The sequence below is a fragment of the Ailuropoda melanoleuca genome, chromosome 15, assembly GCF_002007445.2.
Source record: "Ailuropoda melanoleuca isolate Jingjing chromosome 15, ASM200744v2, whole genome shotgun sequence".
Classification (NCBI taxonomy): domain Eukaryota; kingdom Metazoa; phylum Chordata; class Mammalia; order Carnivora; family Ursidae; genus Ailuropoda; species Ailuropoda melanoleuca.
The window spans coordinates 76,810,048-76,826,573 of record NC_048232.1 but is presented as its reverse complement, the minus strand read 5'-3'; the positions used below and the strand labels follow the sequence as shown (position 1 = coordinate 76,826,573).

Here is a 16,526-nt window from a genome sequence, read left to right as displayed (position 1 = left end):
CAAAAGAAAGAGTAGAGGGGCGCCTGGGTGGCTCAGTCGGTTAAGTGTCCGACTCTTGATCTCTGCTCAGGTCTTGATCTCAGGGTCATGAGTTCAAGCCCCACATTAAAAAAAAATAAAGAAAGAAAGAAAGAAAAAGAAAGAGTAGGGGGATCCTGTGGAAGCTCCACAATTTTATCTGAACCCAGCTTTTCTGTATTTCTCTGCCCACCATCCTCAGTTGTGGGTTCTGTCCTCAAGTTTCTCGTGGTCCACTGCAGCTCAGCCATCAGATTCATATTTCAGGCCCAAGAAGGAGTAAGAGGACTCTTGTAAGCTGGGTTAGTCTCTTCAGTGAGTGTTTTTTCTGGAGTCCTGCTCTAATAATACTCTGACTATACAATAATGGACAGATCTTAGTCTTGCAACCATACTTATTATTATTATTAGCAAGGGAGACTGGAAATTTCATTTTCCAAGCAGACATCGTTGTCATCCTGAACAAATTCAGGGATGTTTGGGAAAAAAGAAGGGAAAGTGGATGTTCAGATAGCAGCTGGCAACCTCTGTCATAGTTGCCAACAAAAGCCCCAAAGGGCAGTATAGGGAAAGGACGTCTTTGTCCACCTTGAGCTCAACCTTGAAGATAAAGCAGAAAGTCAAGATTTTATAAGGAATTATCTGTGAGTCACAATTTGCCCCCAAGTCTTTATGAGTCCAGTGGTAATTCCCTGCTGCTATAACCCTTTGGAGTAATAATTTCCCTGCTATCAAGGATACCATTCTATAAAACCATGAGTTTTTTGGGAGGGTGGGAAGGTGGGGAGAAGAACGGTGATCTAGGAACAGCTCCTAGCAAATGCTCTAGTTGTTAATAAAGACAGCCATTCAAGAAGTATTTATTGAGTACCTACTAGGTACCAAGGCTTTGTCCCAGGCATAGGGGGTATTGTAGCAAATGACACAGATATCCCTGCCCTTAATGTCCAATAAGAGAGATGGACATTATATGTTTACAAAATGAATTATTTAATTACAATGACAATAATGTCCCAGCAGAAAAATCCAGGGTTACACATATATTATGAAGTGCAGGTGAAGATTGCTAGTGGGAGTAGAGAAACTGGTACGGTACATTTTGACCTGTGCTGCCCACACAGGACCACCAGCCATGTGTGGCTACTGAGCACTGGAAATGGGACTAGTGCAACTAAGGCACTGAAGTTTTACTTATTTAATTTTAATTAATTTTAAAATAAATGGTACTTGAGTCAATTACTGAAAAGCTTTTAAGTATGTATGGAACAATTTGAATATAGAAGTGTACTTTTTCAGTTGAAAATTTTATCCAATCTAAATATAGGACAGGTATTTCTGATGAAATTCAATATCCAGATTGAGACATGTTATGAATGAAAAAAAAAAAAAGATCAAATTCTGAAGACTTATTTTGAAAAAAAGAAAAACAGGGGCACCTGGGTGGTTCAGTCGTTAAGCGTCTGCCTTTGGCTCAGGGCGTGATCCCAGGGTCCTGGGATCGAGCCCCACATCGGGCTCCCTGCTCCACTGGGAGCCTGCCTCTTCCTCTCCCACTCCCCCTGATTGTGTTCCCTCTCTCGCTGTCTCTCTCTCTGTCAAATAAATAAATAAAATCTTTTAAAAAAAAAAAAAGGAAAACAAAATATCCCATCAATAATTTTTATATTGATTATGTGTTGAAATGATACTATTTTACATATATTGGATTAAGTAAAAAATATTAATAAAATCACTCTCACCTGTTTCTTTTCCCTTTTTTAAATGTGGTTACCAGAAATATTTAAATTATATATGTGCCTCACATTCTATTTCTATTAGTGCTATTTTAGAAGGTTATTTACAAGGACTTTTTTTTTTAATGCATGCCATTTGACCTACCGATCCTACTTCTCAGCATCCTCACTAGAAAGACACACACGTAAACAGCATGTATGAGGATGCTCAGTGTGGCGTTGTTTATAACACAGAAATAACTGGAAATGACCTAGATGTCCAGCAGCAAAGAAATGATTTTCTTTAATGATACATCCATAGCTTGAATACAAAGAATGCATTAGATCTGTATGTATCAAGCTGAAAATATTTCCAAGATCTATTCAATGAACCTCTACCATCTTCTTCCCACAGTGGGACTCGGGGTGTATGACAAAGACACGTAGGAAAGGATGCAAAATAGAAGAAACAGTAAATAGGCATTTGTTATCAGCTGTCACATTTTTTACATTTTTCCTAATCTTTGTTCATAACTATACCTTTCTCCCATTCCACAGTTATACGGAGGTGATCTCATGTTGTCTTCTTGACCTACCCACGAGTAGCCCTTCCTTTGAGTGACTGACTGAAAGAGGTTACGTGTCTTACCCAAAGTTGCACAGCTAGCACAAAACTCAGCTCTAAGTCAGGTGCCCTTGCACAATACATGAGGTGGCATAGCCTACTGGTAAAGAACACAGTCTGGGACAGATTGAGGAAGGCTCCAGGCCTGGTTCTACCACTTACGTATGACTTCAACCATGTCCGTTATCTTCTCATCTCTGAATCGCAGATTACAGAACCAACAACAACCTCATGGGATTATTGTGAGGATTAAAATGAGCTAATGCTGGGGGCAGGGGTGCTGCTGGCATTTAGTTGGCATGTGTGGCAGGTACCCTGCAATGTGTAGAACAGTCCTTTACACAAAATAGCTGTCCCATCCAAAATACTAATTCCCCCCCCCATTGAGAAACACTGGCACAGCTGAAGAAAACCATGATGGCAGTTGTACCTCATACTGTCTTTAATGAAACTAAAGAAATTGATTATTTTCAAATTTGTCTCTATAATTGCTCCTTTCCCCCTCAATTAGACACCAGGGGCTTCTTGGCAAGACTTAACTGGGAATTAGAAGGCAGGGCCCAGAGGCAGCACCTCAGACCTGAGGTTCCTTCCTCCATAGGAATTCATGATTGCTTTTGGGAGTTCCACAAACCTCCTTTCTGATTTTGCCTTACTTAGAGATGTGCTTGAAGACATGCACTTAACCTCTCTGTTTTTTGTTTTACAGCATAAAAATCAACGCCTTTTCATTTCCAAATACTTCATTGGCCTTTGTGCCTGGGTTGGGAATCAAGGCCCTGACCAACCACGGCACTGCCAACATCAGCACCGACTGGGAAATCCGGTCTCCGCTCTTGTGAGTATTCCACTCAAAGCTGTCTGCGGCTGTTCTGGGGAGAAATGGAACCCAAACTGAAAGTCCATATATTAGCTGGTGTTTTTGACATTAGGCTTTTTTCCCTCAGCCACTAACAGTCTTTCTTAAGAGCACTTTTTTCCAGGAGAGATTTAAATCAGGACATCTTTGTTGGTGGCTGGGCAGGGGAGGAGGAGGGAGGGCTGAAAAGCATCCTTCCCTTAAAGGCGGAGCAAAATGTCATTTAAGATTTCTTAAGAGGTGGGAGTCCTTGACTGTTGGAGAAATGGACACGTGCTCAGCATTTTGGGCCTTTAGTGAGTCACTGTATGCTCTTGGGCTGTTCCACACACTTGCCCATCCACAGGGACAATGATGGGAAACGGGGTCTTCCTACCTCACAAGGAGATTAGAGGATAATAGTCAGCTAGAGCCCAGATCTCTCCCTACCAAAAAGCCTTTGCACCCTCTTAGGAAAGGAGGGATCAAATTCAAGTCACGCTTACAGACCACCTACTTCATGCAAGTCACTGTCCTGGGTGTAACGTTTAGGTCTGCCTTGGCTGGTTCCCCAGAAAGCACATCTGCTCATCACTTCGTCATTCAACAACTATTTATGCTGTGCCAAACAAGTACCATTTATCCCCATCTCAAGAACTCCAGTCTTGTACGCTATAGAGAAATGATATATTCTCCCATAATTAACATAGGTTCAGGTATTCATTCATTTCCTTGCCGACCCATCAGCCGCATACTAAGTGCTTACGCTGTGTGCTCATCCTGGGGCTCTGCAGATGAATAACACACTCCAGGGCCTCAAAGAGTTCACAGGCTGCGCCAAAGTGTCCTGTCCCCATTTGTGCCAACCCTAAATAAGGCTACCCCATGTTCTGTCTCCACACAAACATTGTATATGAACGGCGCTTAATATGTGCTCGGCCACTATGGGGGCCAGAGCACTCAGGATAAAAAAGCCAAGCTAAAGCTCTCACCTATCCACATACTCATTGCTTCCTTCCTTTGGTAAACGCTCAGCACCTACTCTGCTCCTACCTGTTGTTGGTGCCAGGAATCCTGAGGTGTCAAAGCTCCTGCCCTCCAGGAGCTCAGAGGCTATGGGTAGCCGAGAAATGAGCTGTCTCACCCCTGCCCAGGCCTGGGTAACCTTGCACTTTTTCTCTCCACAGCCAAGACACAGGAGGAGCTGATCTGTTTCTCTCTGGGGTCTACTTCACCGGTATCATCGTCCTGGCCCGCAATGGCTTTGGTCACCCGATCCTGAAGCTCCAAGACTGTCACGCCCAAGTGAGCCACGCCCACGTGTCATTTTCCGGAGAACTCAGGTGAGCGGTAGCGCCATGCTGGCCAGTTGCTAGTCTGGGGCTAGATTCTCCGGCAGGGCCTGAGGAGGGTCACGCCTGGCAGATACGGTTCCTTAATAAGCCCGTTTTTCCTCTTTTTTACCCAGTGTTCTGTACAACTCCTTTGCTGAGCCCATGGAGAAACCCATTTTAAAGAACTTAAATGAAATGGTAAGTCTTTGGAGGTGACGCAACCACAGTAAAATGCTCAGCAGTTCTGCCATGCTTTACCTAATTCTGAGTCAATAAACCTTTACTGAGCACGTGTTGTACACTAGGCATCATCCCAGGCACTTTCACACACATCATCCTTCGCAAGTGCTTCCCATGTGCCAAACATTGTGGTAAGTGCTGGGGACGCAGAGATGAATGAAACAGCATTCCCTCCCTCAAGTGCTCAGCACAGGATGGGCAAACAACCAGCAAGAGTTTATTGTGTACCTACTGCGTGCCCAGCACTAGACTCTAGGCTGTTGGGGATATAAAAAGGGAATAAACTTAATATCTTTTTAGGAAAACCCAACTCAGACTTGTGGAGCAGTAACTGAATGAGTATTTGAATTTAATACATAATTACCTGATCATTAGACTCAGAGAAATGGAAAGATTCAGTCAAAAGGGTCTGAAAGTATCCTGGGGATATTTTTTTAGAGGATGCAGGACTTGAACTGAGCCTTGTAGTATAAGTACAATTTTGATAGGTAAGGAATGGGGGAAGAAAGGATGTTTCCAGAAACACTAAGTTAAGATAGCTTCCAAAGTTACAAGTGTCTCGATTCCAGAAATCAGTGTTTGAGGAAGGGAAGGAGTGGAATTGGCTACGCACCCTCTTTGCAGTCCAGGCCAGACCATCACTGGACACTTTAGCCATATCTGGGGGGAGACAAGGAGAAGGATGAGGAGGACGGGAAATGAAAGGGCAAGAACAGTATCTGGAAGCATCTATCGCCCGGAGGCAGTGGTGCTTGATGAATGTCAATGAGGAAATCAACACACAAACACATTCAACAGCTTGTCGGGGGAGGTTACCCAGCTGGTGGGGGGACCCTGAGGTTGCACAGGCTTTCTGTATCCTCACCTGGCAGGGGCTGAGCGCCAGTGCACGTGCATGTCAGAGAGTGACGGGGAAAGCACTGTCGGCTCAGGGACACTGAGCCCCCACACTCACCATCGCTTTTCTGCTGGAAACCAAGGTGGTTCTTTGGCCTCTGACAGGAAGCCACTAGCTAAGTTTGCCTGGAGGGTGTATAGGACTTAGAGACCAGGGCTGATTTGCTTCTAGTATTCTCTCTGTGCCACGGGAAAACAGAAAAGAATGCTCAGACCACAACTATCTATTCCAAGTCCTAGCTGTGGAAGTCCAGGCAACTCAATAAATCTCTCTAAGCTTCAGTTTTCCCATCTGTGAAGGGGAGACAGTGGTGCCCGCCTCTCAGTGCGGTCGTGAGGCCAAAATGGGGTTAAAACACCACCACTGACATTTACGGAATGCTTGCTATGTGCCAGGCAATTTTACATGGATTGCTTCTATTTCTACTCACAACATGATGAAGTAGGTACAATTATCGTCCTCATGTTGCAAATGAGAAAACTGCGAACAGAGTACAAATCACTTACCAAGGGAGTCAACCCGAAGCAGCCCGACTCCCAAGCCTGTGCTAGTAACAGCCACGCTGAGTGCTTAGTACACGCCTGGCACACAGCAGCTCACCCATGTCAGCACACATCCTCCTTCCTAAAGACAAGCTCGAGTCCAAGTCAAGATTGATTTTCTAACTCCAAAAGGGGTTCTGATCTAAACAGATGTCTGACTACTGGGCTCTCAAGCCCACCGAGTGGGACTGTGAAGGCCCCAGCTTGCACCTCTCCCAGCAGAGCATGGCACCGCTGACAGAGGAGGCGGGAGGCGGTGGCGTCCCCACAGCCGGGAAAGGCCCAGCAGCAGGTCCTCAGGGGTGCCCACACCAGATGCCCCGGGCATATGTCCTGTCACTCCACAGAAAGAGAAGCCGAGGGCTCGTTCTTTCATGGGGCTAACTGGGTTTAGTCCCGGTTGCTCTGAAGTTTAGCCAGCATTCAATGACACACCACCCATACGTACAGAACGTGGGGCCCGTAGGCATCAACTAATTTCAGGGAAAGTCCTGATGACCAAATGGAGAATGGCTCCTAACCAGAAGGCCTTTGTTTGCAGGGTCTAGGCCCCTAATTAGAGTTTCAAGGGCAATGTGATAACATGCAGTTTTTGTATTCCTTTCATGGCCAGCTGTGTCCCATTATCATGAGTGAGGTGGAAGCCCTGAATGCCAATCTCAGCATGCTGGAGGGTGAGTCCTGGAACTGCCTCTTCAGGATGGTTCTCTTCCCGCCTGCAAACTCCGGTGCTCGCCAGGTTTGCTTTTCAGTGTGAGATAGCCAGCTCTCCTACCTGCTTTACTCTCCGCAAACCAGAGCCACCGGAAATGCCATCTCTGGCACTCAGTCCATCCTCTTCGGGATGATTCATGCTAATCTCAACCAAGTTAGCCCCTTCCTCCCACCGTTCTAACCCCTTCAGTGGCTCCTTGCTGCCTCGGAATCAAGCCCAAACGCTTTCACATGGACTACAAGATCTGCCGGCCATGCTCTGGCTCACCTCACCTCTCTCAGCTGCCTCTGGCACCTTTCTCTGCTCCAGCAGTCAAACTGCTCCTACTGCCCCCACACCCCTTGCTTGGCTCATGCTGCCCTCCCTGCCTAGAAGAGCTTCCCCTCCCCTCCACTCGGTTAGTCATTTAATAGATATTAATTGAATACCTATTTCTTTGCCAGCACTGCACTCAGCCCTGAGGGGTCCAATTCCTTCTACTTTCTACCCCTGAGCGACCCCTTGTCCTGTCTACTCCTCATTATGTTTTAGGTCTCAGCTCAGGCATAGTTTTGTCCAAGAAGTCTTACTGATAGCCTGCACCCTCAAAGTTTTGCCTCCTCTGTGCTCACATGATATTTTGGATGGATCCCTCTCTTTACATTCTATTCATTCATTCACCTAAAGTGTGCTGAGAACCTATAAGAGTCTGGGTGCTGTTTCTGGTGCTGGGAATGCAGCAGTAAGCCCAAGAGACAGAAATCTCTGCCCTCAGGGACTAGTCAGAGGAGACAGACAGCAAGCAAGATAATAAGTAAAATCTATGATACTGATATGATAAGTGGTAAGAAGAAAGATAAAGTATCAAAGGAGCTGGGGAGGCATTTCTGTTAAAATTGGATGGCCAGGAAAGGCACCACTGAGCAGGTGACATTACAGTAAGAACTTGAAGGGAGTAGGTGTGAGCCACTCCTAGATCTGGACGAAGAGCACTCCAGATACAGGAAACCACAAGCGTTTATTCCCATCTGCCTCTCTCGACATTTCTTTTTAAAAATTATTTCTCATTACAACAGTGATACATACTTATTGTAAAAAATTAAAGCTCTAACTATATAGAAGGCTATCACATAGAACTTGAAAATATCTCATTACACCAACCTAATATATGTGGTTTAATAGTAATACGTGACTTTTGTTTGTCTAATTTGCTTTTTTAAAAAGTTTATATGTGTTGTGTTTGTGTGTGTGTGTATGTACATAAAAGGCTATACGACAAAATTTTGCCAATGTTTCCCTCAGTATAATGTGATTAAGAAGGGTTTTTGCTTTCTTCTTTTGATTTATCTACTTATCCTGGGTTTTGAAAAGTGAGCATGTATTACTAACAAAATAAGGGTGACTGTTATTTTAAATAATAGGTAAAATTATATTACTCTGCATAGATAATAATCAGATGCTATGCTATATCTTTAATAAATATAAATTTTTATTTTTGTTTGTTGTTTAGTTTTAACCAAGATTGACAACTATACTCTGTTGGATTATTCCCTAATCAGTTCTCCAGAAATTACTGAGAATTATATGGAGCTGAATTTGAAGGTAACTTTATCATCACCAGATTCTCATCCTGGTTATCAACAGCCAGTATTCGAAGAACAAATGCTATATGCAGAAGGAAATATCGCTACATACGCTTTAAATAATTTAATGTCCTTTCAAGCAATTCGCTCAGGCTTATGCTCTTTAAAAAGACCCTTCAACGTTTTCTTGATTGGTAAAGGATGGTTTGGATTTGCTCAGCATACGACTGCCTTCTTCGAGGAAAGTATCATGATGACTCTGTCTCTGGGGAGAGGTCTGAGGCTAAGAGCAGGTGGGGTAGCTCTGCCTGTATTGGAACTTAGCACATCAGTAGGTTGTACGTATCGACACTCCTGTTCCTGTCAGGTTAGCCAATTTAACGAGGGCTGTTGACCTCGGCCAGGGCCATTTGCACAGGAAAATGGTCTTTGCTGATTCCAGAAAAGAGATTAATTGTCTTTATTTCAGTTTTGCCCCAAAGTTAATATCATTGGTTTTTTTTTCAGTGCATATTGATTTATATTTCTTTTTTTTTTAAGATTTTATTTACTTAGGGGCGCCTGTGTGCCTCAGTCATTAAGCATCTGCCTTCGGCTCGGGTTATGATCCCAGGGTCCTGGGATCAAGCCCCGCATCAAGCTCCCTGCTCGGCCAGTCTGCTTCTTGCTCTCCCTCTGCTTGCTGCTCCCCCCGCTGTGCTCTCTCTCAAATAAAAGATTTTATTTATTTATTTGAGAGACAGAGAGAGAGAGAGAGAGCACGAGCTGGGGGAGGGGGGAAGGGGAGAGGGAAAAGCAGACTCCCTTCTTAGCAGGCAGCCCTATGGAGGGCTCGATCCCAGGACTCTGGGAACATGACCTGAGCCAAAGGTAGACACTTAGCCTACTGAGCCACCCAGGCGCCCCCAACTTATATTTCAATCACTTAGAGTCATTCAGATACATTAAATGTTACTCAAGACACCATTTTGTAATAACATCCTATAGCCACTGAGGGTAGCATCAGGAATGCCAGGAAAATGCTTTAACCCACTGAGAGTCCTGGGTCCTTCTGAGTCTTTCTGTGACACCCCAGATGCTCAGCAGCCACAGGGTTTGAAGGTCAAGGGTTGGCATCTCTACATGGCACCTCAGGAACTATGCAGAGCTGTGTGTCCAATTAAAATGCACCTGCCCTCTGAAAGAAGGTTACACCCCAGGGGGGACAGACACGTACGTCCACGTATGCTCAAGAAGTCATCAGAGCTGCGAAACCATAGTCACTGGTCAAGAAGTCAGAAGGCCCTTCGTATTTTAATCCCTACTGAGTTTCTGGTATTTTCCTGATTCTGACATGAGCAGATCCACCTTCTTAGTGCTGTACACCCAAGTGTGGACCTGATACACTGATCTGTCTCTCTGTTTTCCCACAGGGCGTATTCTACCCTCTGGACAACCTCACTGACCCCCCCTTCTCACCAGTTCCTTTTGTGCTGCCAGAACGCAGTGACTCTATGCTCTATGTTGGAATCTCCGAGTTTTTCTTTAAATCTGCATCCTTTGCTTACTTTACAGCTGGGGCCTTCAACATCACTCTCTCCATGAAAGAGGTGAGGAGAGTTCATGGACGGAACGTTCAGCACCAGCATGCAGTCTTATTATAAGTAGCCCGTTATGGGAATTTTATGTCATGGTTTCTATTTCCTGGGCCTTTTTAGACTATCAACCCTAGCAGGACACGAATGAAGGGATTGTGAACTGAATGCTGTTGGTAGCTGGGGGGTTGTTGTATCTCCGGGTCTGCTAATTTCAGTTGTGTAGGGTACCAGGCCACTGTTCTAGATTGATCTTAAATAATGCAAGACTCCCCTCCACCACTTATGACCTGGGACTTTGGGCATCTTCAATTTATTTAACTTCTCTGTGCCAGTGTCATCATTTAGAAAGTGGGGATAAGAATTCCATCCTCATAAGGTCAATGTGGACATTAGAGAGGTTTAAATATATAGAGAGCATTCAGAGCAATGCTGAGCACAGAGTAAGTGTTCTCCAAGTGTTGCTTATCGTCATCTCACTATGCCTTGTGTTAGGCCAACAAAAATATTTCTCCTGTTGGTAATTGCAACTGATTTATCTATAATGGCTGGTAATAGAACACACACTCGTGGATTCTCTTTGCCATGCCCCTCCCTTTTATGATGAGAACACTCTCTCCAGCCAGTCAACCAGCACCTTTTATTAAGCATCCCCTAGTAATCTCTTCATTCCGTGGGTCTTAATTATACAAGTGGTTATAAAACTTAGGTTCAAAATACTAGGTGTGGCAGCACCAGCTACCGTAGACTGCCAAGAATTGGAAAGGTTTCCTTCAGATTTGGAAACCATTCATCTGTGAAGATAAATTATGTAAGCATCCTTTGTGTCAGTAATCTCTGAAAAGGTGGGCAATAATACAAGACTTATTGTTAACCACTATAGGATGGTCACGCAAGGATCATACATGTGTGACATACACAGTATTGCTGAAGTGAAAAGGCACTTACTAAAAAGGAAGGTACTTCCTGTGTGACCTTGGGCAAGTTACTTTGCTTCTCTGGGCATCAGATTTCTTATGGTTGGGCTATAAAATGACAGGCCACCTTCAAACACTAATTGTTTGTTGGTGTAACAACTTCATGATTCATAAAAAAAATATAAGGAAAGCTAGGTTTCCCCTGAAAAGAGAACCCAGATAAAAATCTTACAGTGACGTATGGTCTTAATTTTCCAGATATCCAACCATTTGGTTCAAAACTCTCAAGGCCTTGGCAACGTGCTCTCCCGGGTAAGTACTGAGGGTTTGACTGCTCGGTAGTATATTTGGATTCATTGAAACTACTTCTGGAAGATTTGTGGGTTCTTTCTATTCCTTTTTGGTCCAAACCTGAGTTCATCTTTCCATTCTGAAGAGAATTTTTTCTTTTTCTTTTTCTTTTTTTAAGATTTATTTATTTATTTTAGAGAGAGTGAGCATGAGCAGGGGGAGGGGAAGAGGGAGAGGGAGAGAGTCTTAAGCAGACTTCCAGATGAGCACCAGCCTGATCCAGGGCTTGGTCTCACTACCCTGAGATCACGACCTGAGCCAAAACCAAGAGTCGGATGCCCAACTGACTATGCCACCCGGGGGCCCCCAGATTTTTTTTTCTTTTAATAAAATAGCCACAGGTATTTACTAAACAAGTTACTATTAAAGCATTAAAAGTTTACAAAATAAATCAACTGTTCTTTCCATGAGGTTCCACCACACATTTGAAATAAGCTAAAAGGGGAAATGGGGGAAGAGGGCCCATGTTTGTGCCTTTAGTGAAGCAACTATTAATGTCATGCCTTCACAGCACCTGAATATTGGACACAGTGTCCTGAAAGGCTCAGGTTTGCTCTTGAGGACAGAGGGATGCTCATTGAGCATCCTGGTTTTAGAGCAAGTATCTGGAGTCAGACAGACCTAGATTTGAATCCCAGTTCCTCAATTTATCCACCTGGAAGTGAAGGAAATTTCTTAACCAAAGGACTCACTGTCTTCAGCAGTGAAATGGGGATTCTGATAGAACCTGCCCGAAGGGATTTTGTGAAGATTAAACCAGATAATTTGGATATGTTCAGTGAATGACAGGTGTTGTTATTATTTCTCTTGTGTGTGGTGCTGTTATAATTGCCAAAGAGCTTTGTTTCTATTCTAACTGCATGATATAAAGTTTAATCATCCAGGCCACCCCAAGTGTGTGATTTCCCCTCATCAACTCACCTCCCTGGTCTCCACTTCTTTTCCCGAACGTTGCAGATTGCAGAGATCTACATCTTGTCCCAGCCCTTCATGGTACGGGTCATGGCGACGGAGCCTCCCGTGATCAGTTTGCAGCCGGGTAACTTCACCCTGGACATCCCTGCCTCCATTGTGCTCCTTGCCCAGACCGAGAACTCGACCACTGAAGCCATCGTGTCCATGGACTTTGTAAGACCTGTGGGGGCAGGAGGGCAGCCTGGGGACACCAGTCCTATTCCCACGGTGGGCCACTGACCAGCAATGCTCTGCTCAGTGTCTGGGGGTGTGAGGTCTGATTCATCAGTTAGTGGTGAGGACAGGGGTGAGACTGGGGTGGGGGCAGTATGGAAGGCCAGTGCTCATACTCCCTACTTGGTAAAATAGCTCTCCCCTCCCTCCACTTCCTGTGTGCCCTTCCCCTGGCTGCAGTTACATTGATAACAGACTTTCCTTTTTTTCCCCAAAATAAGTCAGTCAGGATGGAATTCAAGGTTATTTGAGCAGATGAAGGCCAAATGCAACCCAATGGAAAGGGACTAATACAGTGAGTCTAAGCAAAATGTCACACACACACACACACAGACATATACACACATATGTACACTTGCACACACACATATACACACATGCACACATGAACACACATACAGTACATGGAGAAGAGAGATAAGGAAAAAATAGAAAAATAATTTAAGGGAGAGCCTTAAAAAGTCTTATAGTTAGTTTCCCTACCTGCAAGAGAGCACTTTCAGAGCTATTTCTTTCCAGTATCTCTAGCAATGAGAGGGAAAGTGGAGCTTATGGTATTTCCAGTACAAGAAAGGATGTTTGTGGCCAAAATAGACAGATTCACTCCTCCTAGTAATGAATGCTTTTGTTGTCTGCAGGTTGCTAGTACCAGTGTTGGCCTGGTTATTTTGGGACAAAGACTGGTCTGCTCATTATCTCTGAATAGGTAAGTTTAACTGATTTGACTGTTGAAAACCTTAGCAATAAGTGAATCAGCAGACCATAGAGACAAAGTGAATATTAACAGAGCAGAGGAAGTTACCATCGCATAGAACGTGAATCACTTAGGTACTCCTTCTGTAATGATCCAGATGATTCCAAAGTATGGGCTTCACTCAAAGCTGTGTTGTGGGGCCTTTCTTTTTTCCTCCCATTAGATAATGTTCAGATAAAATGAGCAGCCAAATAAGTGTAAATATAATTCCATAACATAAATTCACATTCTAATGGTACCGGAATATAAATTAAAGATCTTCCTCAATAACTTCCAGGAAGCATGCTAGTGAGGAAAGAGCATGAAACTTTGAGGTCGAGGAACAAAGTGTCACATCCCTGGTCACTGATTCTATAACCATGATCAAGTCTGGGAACCTCTTTGTGCCTCAGTGTCCTTGTCTGTAAAATACTGAAGTTGGACTGGGTCATCTCTGGGGTACCTGCAGGCTCTGACCACTCAGACCCCATTACTAGCACATAGAGTTTAACAAAACCATGCCCCATGGCCTAGCTGGCTCTCCAAAGAACGCTGTGAAAGGGATCTGGCAGGTCACATAGGTAGACTGTCAGACAGTGATTGCCATTGAGAAGAACCTTCTTGTCTGCAAAGCCCATTTTCCTCGGCCCTGTGAAGCCAGCAGTTGAAGCCATGAATCAAACTACCTGGGGGCGGGGGAATGATATTCAGAATGACCAGATGGCCCAGACGAATACCACAGAAGGGGGAAGAAATGCTATAAAAATGCCAGAGAAAGCAGAGTCTGGAAAGAACAGGAAACCAACAGAGGGAAAAAGTAAGTCAATCACCATAAGTCAGCCAGATGGCGATGAAGACTATTGCAGAAATGTGGAAGGTGCTTTCATAAAATGATATTAAATGGGACAAACAGAATGCAAAACTGCATAAACACAGCAGTCAGCTGTGTAAAATAGCTTTCCATCCGGACGAGGAAGTGAATCACAAATGAAGAACGTTAGGCTGTGGGACTGAATGGGTTTTTCTCCTTAAAATTTTCTTTGTAACTATATTGTTTTCCCAATAAAAGGAACAACAACAAAAAAGGTAGTATGGTTTCCTAGAGAGAAAAGATTTCAGGAAGCCTTTGTTACATTTTACCCGGCTCTGCAACACAGGACTGATTTGTCCATTAGTCTCAGCAGGCACAGAGCCTAGAGCCCACGGATAATTTAGGGGCCCATGAAAACGTTTTAATATATTTTAAAATAAGTCAAGCAGAGAAAGACAATTATCATATGATTTCTCTCATCTATGGAACATAAGAACTAGGAGGATCGGTAGGGGAAGAAAGGGATAAAGAAAAGGGGGGTAATCAGAAGGGGGAATGAAACATGAGAGACTATGGACTATGAGAAACAAACTGAAGACTTCAGAGGGGAGGGGGTGGGGGAATGGGATAGACTGGCGATGGGTAGTAAGGAGGGCACGTATTGCATGGTGCACTGGGTGTTATACGCAACTAATGAAGCATCAAACTTTACATCGGAATCTGGGGATGTACTGTATGGTGATTAACATAATATAATAAAATAAAATTTAAAAAAAAAAGAATTAAAAATGAATAAACCCAGGCTGAACTATACTTATCTTTATAACAACACAGTCTTCAAATATAATTTTTACTATTTCTTTATGGAGGAAGGGCTCCCAGAGGCAAAAGTGCCTCAGGGCCCCCAAAGTCATAACATGACCCAACCTCCACAAGGTCAAGGCTGATGAAATTCTGAACCTTGATGGGTCATCTTGGAGATGCCAGTTGTAATAGTTGAGACGATGGAAGCCAGAGAGCAGGAGAGGAGGAGGGAAAGGGTGGCAGACGAGGGATAGGCAGCATCTGAGTGAGGCCAGAAGGGAAAGGAGAGAATTTTGTCATGCAATTTGCCTGAGCAGCCCCACCGCAAGTATTGGTGAGCCCTCCACAGGAAAGGGGGGCTGGGAGTCTGGAGGGATGGGCGAGAAGGGGGGCAGGGCTCCTGATTGAGGCAGCAAGTTCTTGAGAAGGGAGAAACCATATGTGCCTTGAGCAGCGCTCTGGCTTACTGGCAGGATGGAAGGAAAGAGTTCGTAAGGGTGGGGCTTCAGCCTCGTGGCAGGCCAGTAGGAGAGACCTTAAGGAGCAGAGACCAGGTTCACCTCTCTGCTTAAATCACACGGACTCTCCTCTCCAGCGATCCTCCCGGTAAGATACTGCAGGTTCAGAGGGCGTTAGGTTTCTTTATGGGAGTAACTGCAAAAACGATTGCAACCTGCTCAATTCTTATCACCGGAAGAAGTGCATGGATCCATTCTCCGGCTTCCTACAGCCCATGCTTTGACTTGGCGAACACAAGCGGAGATTAAGACTCCTGCCTTCCTCGAGTCTCCTCCACGTTCCCCTGTGGTCTCCTTTAGATTCTCATGCTGGGGAGGCTTCCTGAGGCCTTACTAGGGTCTGAGCAGGACCAGCTACCTAACTCCCAAGGCCCACTGCAAAATGAAAATGCGGAGCCCCTTGTTCAAAATCTTATGAAGAATTTCAAGATGGAGACAGCAGAGCATTAAACCAAGCGTGGGCCCTTCTGAGCAAGGCTGTGTCCCACTGCACAGGCCACCTGCACAGTCTGTGGCAGCTCCTGCAGGCGCTGCTATGGCAGACCTCGGGCAGTAGGAGGATGGGGGGCAAGGTGGATCGGCCAGGCATCACTCAGTCCCAAGGCGGCCCATGCGAGACTGCGGAAGAGCAGAGGCTGTGCAGAAGGAGCGCCTTCACCTGTGGCCATAGGAATGGCAGCCCCGCCTCCCACACTAGAGCCCCAGCCAGCACCTCCCCTCCTGGTTCCACATGTGCTGCTCTTCCAGATGGACGGCCTGCTTTGGTCTTGGGCGAGGTCAGAGAGATGCAGCATGGAGAGGTGTAAAGGGAGTGGGATCAGTGAAGCATCCTTGAGGAAACACTGGGAAACAGGGTCTCCAGATTAGGTTCCCAGAATACTAACTGCAAACACCTTTCCAAACATCCCCTGCCTGAATGTGTCTCTTTCTGAAGCTGCTCACGGCGGGCTACATAGACATCAGATACAGAAATCAAGGCGAATCCAGTGTGGTGAGTTTAAAGAGGCAATGAGATCACAGGCATTAGAGTCAAGACTAGCTGGTTCAGATCCCTGCCCTGCCATTCATTAGCTGTGAGGTCTCAGACAAGTTACTTAACCTCTCTGGGCCTCCATTTCCTTCTCTATAAAATGAGGCTATAATACA

At 44.9% G+C, this 16,526-nt stretch overlaps 1 protein-coding gene across 6 annotated transcripts in view; it reads left to right on the top strand.

Annotated features, from left to right (window-relative positions):
• Positions 1 to 16,526, top strand: part of BPIFC (BPI fold containing family C) — a 49,796-nt gene that overhangs the window by 22,140 nt on the left and 11,130 nt on the right. For all 6 annotated transcript variants that reach the window (XM_034644242.1, XM_034644241.1, XM_034644240.1 and 3 more), the window contains 9 exons: positions 3,065 to 3,193; positions 4,381 to 4,536; positions 4,662 to 4,725; positions 6,821 to 6,881; positions 8,412 to 8,503; positions 9,897 to 10,073; positions 11,234 to 11,287; positions 12,284 to 12,454; positions 13,153 to 13,220. In XM_034644242.1, coding sequence (XP_034500133.1) covers positions 3,065 to 3,193; positions 4,381 to 4,536; positions 4,662 to 4,725; positions 6,821 to 6,881; positions 8,412 to 8,503; positions 9,897 to 10,073; positions 11,234 to 11,287; positions 12,284 to 12,454; positions 13,153 to 13,220 — 972 coding nt within the window. The remainder of the gene's footprint in view (positions 1 to 3,064; positions 3,194 to 4,380; positions 4,537 to 4,661; positions 4,726 to 6,820; positions 6,882 to 8,411; positions 8,504 to 9,896; positions 10,074 to 11,233; positions 11,288 to 12,283; positions 12,455 to 13,152; positions 13,221 to 16,526) is intronic.